This window comes from Periophthalmus magnuspinnatus, chromosome 17 (assembly GCF_009829125.3).
Source record: "Periophthalmus magnuspinnatus isolate fPerMag1 chromosome 17, fPerMag1.2.pri, whole genome shotgun sequence".
Classification (NCBI taxonomy): domain Eukaryota; kingdom Metazoa; phylum Chordata; class Actinopteri; order Gobiiformes; family Gobiidae; genus Periophthalmus; species Periophthalmus magnuspinnatus.
In genome coordinates, this window is record NC_047142.1 from 10,460,285 (window position 1) to 10,470,008 (window position 9,724).

Here is a 9,724-nt window from a genome sequence, read left to right on the forward strand (position 1 = left end):
TAAAAATATCTAGTTGAATTATAATCTTTTTTTCTTTGCTACATAATGTTTTTTTTGTTTGTTTTTTTTACAACTTACATACATATGGAAGACCTCAAATATATGAAGTAAGATATATGGAAATATGTAGCAAAAGAATTTAAATAACTCGAAAATAAGTTAAATAACTAAATATTTTTCGACAAAGAAAATTGTGGCTACTTTGAGGATTTAAATGTAAAAAAATATAATTTGTCTTTGCTGTCATTCATTTCAAATCCAATATTAAAGTATTTTCAAATTTAATAATAATGTTATAGTTACTGAAGTTATTTTTTCCACAGACAGACCTATCCTTAAAACATGGGCATAGAGCAGAATTCAGGCTGGCATAAATAAATGTCACTTTTGTTGTTGTTTTTAAAAAGGAAATTATTCAAAACATCTAACTTCATAACAGTCCAGTTATTTATAAGTTAATTAGTATGCAGTTCTTCAACATTTAAAAATATCAAGACAGTGCTCCCTTTTTGCTCCATGATTTATTCAAACATAACAAAACATAACATTATTTTTATACATTAAAAAGTCAGACTAAAACAATTAAAACGTTATTATAAAATGTATAAAAGTAACATAATTGTGGATTTCAACATCTCATCATCTTCTTTTTTATACATTCAGCTTTCTGGCCTCGAGTTTGGCACCGCCACACAACAGGTGCTTGTTGAATCTGTGATAAGAAGACTTCCTTTCTCCAGCACTACACTGGGGGCTTTCATAGTGCTTCAGCTACGCACTCTGTCACAAGATGCTCAAATAATGAACATAACCTAATATCATAATTACCAGGAGTGATGTTTATGTTTAAAATGTCCATGTCTTGATTAGATGAGGATTCTGTTACGTTTCAAAGGCATTCGGTCGGGATGATCATTTACAGACGGGACGCTGAGCAGGACAAGGGCCCTCTTCTCCTCAGAAATTTGCGAGCACACAGACAGATCCATCCTTATTTAGTCTTCGGTCTTTTTCCTTTTCCGCTTGAGGACTCTGCAGCATCCACAGTCTGAAAAAAACACACAGATGCACAATTTAAAATCTACACAGAATTAACATTGTAAGTTTTTTGTGTAAATCTGAATTACATAACAGGGATGTAAAAATGCAGCATGAGAAAAGATGTTAGGCACGGTATATAGTGGAGGAGGGGCTGTGTCTAGACAGTGCGGCAATTTCTCTGCAGTCATATCACACTGGAGTGTTCTACATGTATGTCTATGGCGGAATGTTCAGTAGTTACCATGGTGACATAACGCACACATTAGCAAACACTGATAAAAAGTTTTAAGATTGTCTCAAATTTGAATAAATAACACAAAATGGATTTAAACAGCACATTTTCAGGAGCCTGTGATCAATAAGAGTCTTCATGGTCCAGTTTAGGAGGTTGATTTTCAACAAAAAGCTGAATGAATGCCTAACTGAAAACTGTTGCAAGCTTGTAACTAATATTATCTTAAAGGGTCTTGTTCAACAGCACAAATCAGCTCACCTGTTGTAGTTTAGTTCTTTATTAATCATATTGTGTCAAAACAGATCAGATGAAAGTCTAACTTGAGTAACCGAGCTTCAGTCAGAGCAGTGCCTACAGTTAGCATCACATCTCTAGAGAATGTTGATGACATCATTATGTCTACAGCTGTTCAAGGTTTTGCATTTACGTTTCTACTTTAAAACTCCTCACATTTGTTTATATTTCATTTTATGTTATGACATTTTTAGTATGTATTGTAAAAAATAAAATTACACACACACTATATATATATATATATATATATATATATATAAATAAATAATTATAATTATTATTAATTATTATAATAAATAATCATAATAATGGGTAGGTGATTCCACCTATTCATTTTTTGGTAGTCCATTCAAATCATTATGTATTTGGAACACATTTGTGCTGTAGTGGGAATGTATTGTTATTATTTCTGTATTATTAACATTTGGTTCTGGTTTACAAAGTAATTTAGAGTTTTGATACATGAAATGTAAAGAAATGTAAAATCTATATTAAAACAAACAAACAACAGCGTTGTGTTATTGACTGCTTGCCTGGCAGTGCTGTCCCTCCAGTTCTGTGTATATTACATGTACAGGAATGTGCAATGGCAGGATGACAGTGTTAAGTAAATTAACTGTTGTAACCTTAAATAACCAGCAGATGTCGCTAAGTTTTCACAGTTTTTAATGCATCACAACTAGACATCTAATTCCTTCTTTTACTTACTGCTCCTCTTTTCCTGGTCTTTTTGAAGAAGTCGTCCATCCGTGTCTGCTTAAATCCTTTACTTGTCTCTCTTTCTTCTCTGAGCTTTTTGCGCTTTTGATGAAATGTTGTCAGTCGATTTCGTACCTTCTCCTCCCTTCAAAAGGTGAATCAAAATTTTATCAGAATGTATCAGTAATACAAAAAGGAAAATATATGTTATGCTTTAAAGGGTCTATATTACCCTATTTTCTGATCTATCTTATAATGTTGTTTCCTCATCAAAAGCATACCAAGAGTTGTGTTTTGTTTCGATCACACGTTTAACAAACCCTGCATATTTAGTCTGAGTTCTCTCAAATGGAACCATGATGTCATCTGATAATTCAGGAAGTGCTCCAACAAGTTTGGACACCTTCACTAGAATCATTTGGATGATTTCAACACTTGAATTTCCAATCTCAACTGAACTAAAGGTAAAAATTAGATGTTATTGAAACGTACCACCACATGACAGTGCTTTGTTCCACAGGGTGGAAGCATTTTGACAAAACACAACTCCAGGTATGTTTTTGAGGAGGCAACACCATTGTTACATGACTTAAAGCTCACAAGAATCCATTTTGTGTAAGACAGGACCTAAGTACTCACTTGATATGTTTTTCATGGCTCAAAAACCTAACCAGGGCTTCTTCATCAGGCTCTGACCAAAAAAACGTGGGGATGTCTGTATTTGGTTGGTCTAGAAATAATTTTCTTGCTGCTTTATATTTCCAAAAATGTGGAATTGGATGTGTCTGAAGTAGAAGAAAGTTGAAATTGAATCAGTGAATTGAATCATAACCATATATTGTTAGTTTAATATTTACCTTTTTCTTGACATGCAAAACCACTTCTTCAATTGTCCGATGCTTCCTTATTAAATCTAGGGCTCTTTTGGGGCCCAGTCCAGCAATCTTGTCACAGTAGTCACAGCCCAGTAGAATACAAAGATCTACAAACTACATAACATAATCAAATAAATACTTTTCATAATGACTGAGATAACGTAAAATGTGCATCTCCCTTACCTCCTTTTGAGTGAGTTCAAGTTTTTGCAGTAGTTTCTCGAGGGAGTACTCTATGACTTCACTGTGAACATAAAGTCAGTGAGTAATAACAATATCTGTATCAGGTCTGATATTGGGTTCAATAGGGTCTTTGTCCCCAAGATGCCACAAAAAAACATGCATTATAAGAAGCCTACCATTTAGTATACTGGTTTCACAATGATGTTATCGTTAACACATAACATATTTAGATCACCATGTTACTTGTTATTATTTTGAAAATGCTATATTTGCCAAAAATAATGTATTATCATGTTTAATGTGTCCTCCCTCCTGTTGTTCTCTGTGGTTTTAAGTCATTTCCCCTTCAAAGCACTATCACGAACAATCATTGTGCATTCTGTTGATGAAATTACTGTACATCTCATCAGGTTTGTGAAGTTGTAGTGTAGAGTTTTGTATCACATTCTTGTATATTTATGGAAAATTGCCGCGTGGGTGCATGGGTGACGTAAGCTTATGGGCTGAGTCTTGGGTAGAATCGCACAGCTAACCATAAGGAGGGTTTAGATAGGGCATATTTTTGATGAGGGAACAATGTTATAACATGGTAGAAAGCTAATATACCCTATAAAACCCCTTCTTTAAATATAATTAGGCAATATTATGCCAATAGAATAATGTCATAATGTCATCTGAAACACAAAAATTCTAATAGTGTGTTATATATTGCAACAACTAAAATTATGCCAGAAGCCATCAATCACTTTTTCTGTATTGATTTTTAGCATGTGTATCTTGTACCTGTCCTTGCTGGCGTTGAGTTGTCGTATCAAAATGGTGGCCCCGAATGGCAGTGTGTCCATGTCTTCAGAGGCCACAGCATCCACGGCCCCTGCCTTCACCAGCTGTGCACAGAGGGCCTCTGCGTCGCCATTGGCCTGGGCAGAAAACAACATCACACTTTTATAATATAAAGCAGTGTTTCTCAAACTGTGGTACAATGGTATGCAAACTCCTTTAGGTGCTACTTGGACAGTAAAGAAATTGTTCTATCCTCATACTTTTACTCCTACTTGAATAATAATATAGATTGAAGCAGCAGGTTTTTAATTTTGGTTCCTCTCCCCACTGTGAGTAAGTCTACAAATGACAAAAGCTTTATGTTGACAATGTGAAATGACTTGAACATTTGCGTTTCTTACACCACTCCTTCAGATATGATTTAGTTTGTCTCATGTTTGTGCCTATTCTTTTTGAAAATACAACCCCAATTCCAATTAAGTTGGGACACTGTAAAACTGTAAAAAAAAAATACAGAATACAATGATTTGCAAACTAATAAACTTTATTGTTTTTAAGCAAATATTCACTCATTTTCAATTTGATGTCTGCAACATTTTGCAATAAAGCTGGGACAGGGGCATGTTTACCACTGTGTTACATCACCTTTCCTTTTAACAACAATCAATAAGCGTTTGGGAACAGAGGACACAAATTGTTGAAGCTTTGCAGGAGGAATCCTTTCCCATTCCTGCTAAATGTACAACTTCAGTTGCTCAGCAGTCCGAGGTCTCCGCTGTCATATTTTACACTCTTTTACTACGAAGCCACGCTGCTGTAACACATGCAGAATGTGGCTTGGCATTGTCTTGCTGAAATAAGCAGGGACGTCCATGAAAAAGATGCTGCTTGGACGGCAGCATATGTTGCTCGAAAACCTGTACCTTTCAGCATAAATGGAGCCTTCACAGATGTGCAGGTTACCCATGGGTACTAACACACCCCCAGACCATCACAGAGGCTGGCTTTCGAACTTTGCGCTGATAACAATTCGGACGGTCCTTTTCACACTTTTCTACTTTGCCCCAGTTTCTGGATGTTGTTGATATAAAGTTTTCGCTTTCCATGGCACAGTTTTAACTTGCACTTGGAGATGTAGTGACGAACAGTGTTAACTGACAATGGTTTCCCGAAGTGTTCCTGAGCCCACGTGGTAATATCCTTTACACATTCATGTCTGTTTTTAATACAGTACTGCCTGAGGGATCGAAGGTCACGGGTATTCAATGTTGGTTTTCCGAATTACCGCTTACGTGCAGATTTCTCCAGATTCTCTCTTCTCTTTTGATGATATTATGGACCGTAGATGATTGCTATTGTACGTTGAGAAATGTTGTTCTTAGACTGTTGGATTATTTACTCACGCAGTTGTTCACAAAGTGGTGAACCTCACCCCATCCTTGCTTGTGAATGACTGAGCCGTTCGGGAATGCTCCTTTTTTACCCAATCATGACACTCATCTGTTTCCAGTTAACCTGTTCACCTGTGGAATGTTCCAAACAGGTTGATTTTAAGCATTCCTCAACTTTCCCATTCTTTTGTTGCCCCTGTCCCAGCTTTATTGAAACTTGTTGCAGGCATCAAATTGAAAATGAGTGAATATTTGCATAAAAACAATAAAGTTAATCAGTTTGAACATTAAATATCATGTATTTGTAGTTTATTCAGTTGAATATAGGTTGAAAAGGATTTGCAAATCATTGTACTCTGTATTTTTTTCAAGTTTTACAGAGCATCCCAACTTCATTGGAATTGGGGTTGTACCAGATTTTGTGGTTATGGTGATTATTTTTCACTTCAAATTATAAATTAGATATTAAGTCTCCGACAGGTACTCTTTAGGTTGGTCTAACTTGAGTAGTATTTTTCCCAAATATTTTTCTACTCTTACTTGAGTAATTTCATGAAACACTCCTTTGTACTTCTACTTAAGTAATATTATTTGAAGTAACATTGCTCTTACTTGAGTAAGACATGAGATATTCAAAAAGCCAAATCTTTCCTTTGGTGGTACTTGGTGTGAGCCACTAATATACATTATTGTAAAGTATGAGAGGAACCCGGGTTTGTACCTGAACAACCGGAACTCCCAACAGCTCCAGCAGTTGGATGCAATTTTTGGTTTGGGTTGATGCTGTGAAAAAGATGACATTATTAACCAATGTAGATATTAGATCATGTTTTATTGATGTGTTTCTTCTGTGCATCATACCAAAGCCTAAGTAGTTGGTGAACTTCCTTCCATCTGCCTCTGCTCTTTTCTCAAGCTGCAGTGAGAAAACATTTACGTAATTCAATCACAATGATTTCAGATAGGGGCAGCTAAAATAAATATTGTTAAATCCAGATTTTTATTGTAATATTGTGAACTCTAGCGTCTAGTCATCAATATACACAACCAGGTTCAACATCTGTGAATTTGTCCTTCAGATAGTTCTTATGAAAAACAGTGTATATTTTGAATTGTACAGAATGCAGTACTCAAAAGGACTGTAGATTTGATGAGCAAGTAGCTTGTCGTCATTGGGGAGGCAAATTCAATATGAAAACATTGCTGAACTGTGAAAAACTTTTTTTGACATTCCGCACAGTCCTTGGATGGGTTTTCATAATAGTCATGACTCATGGGTCAACAGAAACCCTCTACAAGAAAGTATATAAAGGGTTAAGATTAAATGTTTTAAAAGTTGCTAACAGGAAAGACATGAAGACTTGGCCCTGTTGTGTCTGATGAATATAGAGTCAAACTTTATATTAAATAGTGCTGTAAACAGTTACTCACAGTGGATAATTTTTCAACTGGAGGCTTCCCATCAAACACAAACACAGGCTTTATATCATGTTCCAGTAACGTCAATGTGCGGTAGAAGAGACCAGAGAGAGCCAGAGTCAGGCTGCCACTGCAGAGCATAAGATATATTAATATTATTTATCATTCTACATTATTGTCACTGTTAGTAGTCAAGACCATAACATGGTAACTACTGAATTAGGGTAATTAGTTAGAATAAAAATGTGTGTATAGAGTTGAAGAAAAGAAAATCTTACTTCAGTGAATTGAGAGCAGCTCGAAACTGGTGCATAATGATCGATGTATCCAATGCAATAGTTTTTCCTAAAGCAATACAAAGAGAACTGTAAGAAAAACAACTATTTCACAATGACTACACTAGACCTTAGCCATTGGATTACTCTATTGCAATGTTTTCATCAATGTTTGGGTAATTTTCTCACTTTGAATCATTGCTCCTTACAAATAATGATAAAAAACAATAGTAAACCGTGTCCATGCAGTCCCAGTCATCTCCATACACACATATATACAAATACAGAACCATGTAGATGCATACAGACATGATCTAAAAGGCAATCATGAAGATAATTAGACAAAATATAACATTATACAAATCAATAAATCTGTGAATGAATGAAACGTGTCTAATTACCATGTCAAAAGAATGAGTTATAAAACGCTTTTAGACTGTTTAGCTTAGAAAAGATTTGTTACAGCAGAGGTTTGTTGTGCCACATGATCCTGCTAGCTATAGCATACAAAGATGCTAAGTTTAGCTTTAACAAAAAAAAAACAGGCTGTGTGTACAGATTAATGTGTACAATTATGATGAGTCAGGGCAGTGAAGCATTGAATAAACACTGTACTTTAACACGTACCTGAGTAGTCTCTGATGTCTTTGTGAGAGATGGCATTTGGAGCTTCAAAACGAACTAAATCTGCCAGTTTTGTTATGCCCATTGTTAAAGCCGCACAAAAGTGGGTCTTTATACGATTAAAAAATAATAAATAAAGGCGTGTAGGGAATAAAGAGTAAAACGCTATAACTTCTCCATCGAAAGAGTTTGGCAGAGCCTGATTTTCCTGATTGCTTGGAAAAGGCTGTAGTTGTGGGACATTTAACAAAGTCACGTGATCTGCAGTGGATGGAGGAGTGTCACGTGTCATGTGTTTAGACTCCTGCAGGGGGCGCCACGAGAACTTTCACTCGGGAGAAGCCTGATCACACTGCTGCACACTAGCTATAAATACTGATCAATTAAGTTATAGTTAGTGGTTTACATTCACTCTAAAAATCAAAAACCTGATCAGTTGGACTTCTGGAGGCTTCAGAATTTGGTTGCATACATCTGATTAATTTTGGAGTTTTGGGGTTTTAAGGCTATTAAAATGACAAAATCCCCTGATTCCTTTTTGATCTCTCCTTTTCCTCTTGGTCTCTGTGATTAATCACATCAGATTTTACAGATTACATGCCATTTAAATCATCTCAGAGGTCCAGAAATCTGATAATAATAATTTAAAAAAAATTCTGATTCTGATTCTTAACAGTTGCATGCATTGTTTTTTGTTTTTTTTTCCTGATGGTTTACACCTGTGCAGGTTTAACTTTTGACAAGAAAAATTATGCAAAAAATTACAACGTAATGTAGCAAAGACAAAAATGAAAGATAAATACAACAGTTACTCTGTCTCTACATGTTTCTAAATGTGTCTAGATTTCTTTTGTGCATGTGAACAAATCAAAAATCAAAGCAAATTACTGAGTTATCTGATTATTCTTAAAAAGTGTAACAAGGCATAGACACAATAATCAATAATTAACAAGCACTAAGAGTCATGGCAGAATCAACACTGATTTATTAGACTTTTCATACAAACATGTCATAACATATGACAGACAATATGGTACAACTCCCATGCAGATGAAATAATAATAACTTATTTAAAAGTAAATACATTTCATTATTAAAAAATAATGGTATCTAAAACATGATCATACAAAATATGTGTGTACCACTTTGTTAATAAAAAGTAACCGCTCAGAGCAGGTAACACAGATGGAAAACTGTGCTCACTGCATTGAAATAAATAACTCTGTATAAACTTAACAGCAGTTTTGTAAGTACAAGGTCAAAATAATTTAGTGGACAAAACTATATTTTAGGAAACCTTATTATTATACATCTATGGGAAACAGAATTTGAACAGCATTCAGGAAACTTATGGCATCGACAGCTTATTTTTGACACTTTGTTATTGGGATTGGTCCTTTCACAAATGGCAGCACCCCCAAAATGTGTGCGATATGTGACATGTGTTGTTCTAAGCTCTATTACTCTTAAATATTCACTCAAAGGAACTGTATGTAGCCTGGTCTTACACAATGAAACTGGTTGCCCAAATGAGAGACTCATGTGAGGCTCTTTCTACTTTCTGATTGGATAGTTAACTTGGCCAACAACTTGTCCATTATGTCCAATGTTTGTGTAATTAAGAATAATTCAGTATTACAATAGTTATCAGCAAAAGCTATATTTGATTTGAAAAGGTTTACCTCATACCTCGGGACACATTTGTTTTTTTTTATGCAATTTCAAATGTAAATCTTGCATACAGTTCCTTTAATGATGTCAATAAATATGCAGTTTTAAATTACCAAAATAGTTCTGCATCTGTAGTAGAGCATTACATGATACACTCAGTAGACTTGATTCTACATAGCCAAAACAAAAAAGCAAAACCCGCATATTAAGTGTGCTCTATGCGTTTTCCAGTCT

The 9,724-nt window shown here is 35.1% G+C and overlaps 1 protein-coding gene across 1 annotated transcript; it reads right to left on the bottom strand.

Moving 5' to 3' along the window:
- Positions 1-503: 503 nt before the first annotated feature.
- Positions 504-8,111, bottom strand: zgc:110269 (probable flap endonuclease 1 homolog). Its single transcript, XM_033982515.2, has 11 exons — positions 7,823-8,111; positions 7,199-7,265; positions 6,933-7,050; positions 6,363-6,417; positions 6,223-6,284; positions 4,111-4,247; positions 3,328-3,388; positions 3,127-3,258; positions 2,909-3,054; positions 2,279-2,414; positions 504-1,048 (listed from the first exon to the last, which is right to left on the bottom strand). The coding sequence occupies exons 1-11, from the start codon at positions 8,109-8,111 to the stop codon at positions 992-994; spliced, it is 1,260 nt and encodes a 419-aa protein (XP_033838406.2). The 3' UTR covers positions 504-991.
- Between the last annotated feature and the right edge of the window lie 1,613 nt (positions 8,112-9,724).

Excerpts from the sequence above, each read along its gene's own strand:
- zgc:110269 (XM_033982515.2), bottom strand. The coding sequence starts at position 8,111 with ATGACACGTGACACTCCTCCATCCACTGCAGATCACGTGACTTTGTTA. Across the intron at positions 7,266-7,822 it reads AGACATCAGAGACTACTCAG|GAAAAACTATTGCATTGGAT; the intron begins GTACGTGTTAAA and ends GTATTGCTTTAG. Across the intron at positions 1,049-2,278 it reads AGACCAGGAAAAGAGGAGCA|ACTGTGGATGCTGCAGAGTC; the intron begins GTAAGTAAAAGA and ends TGTTTTTTTCAG.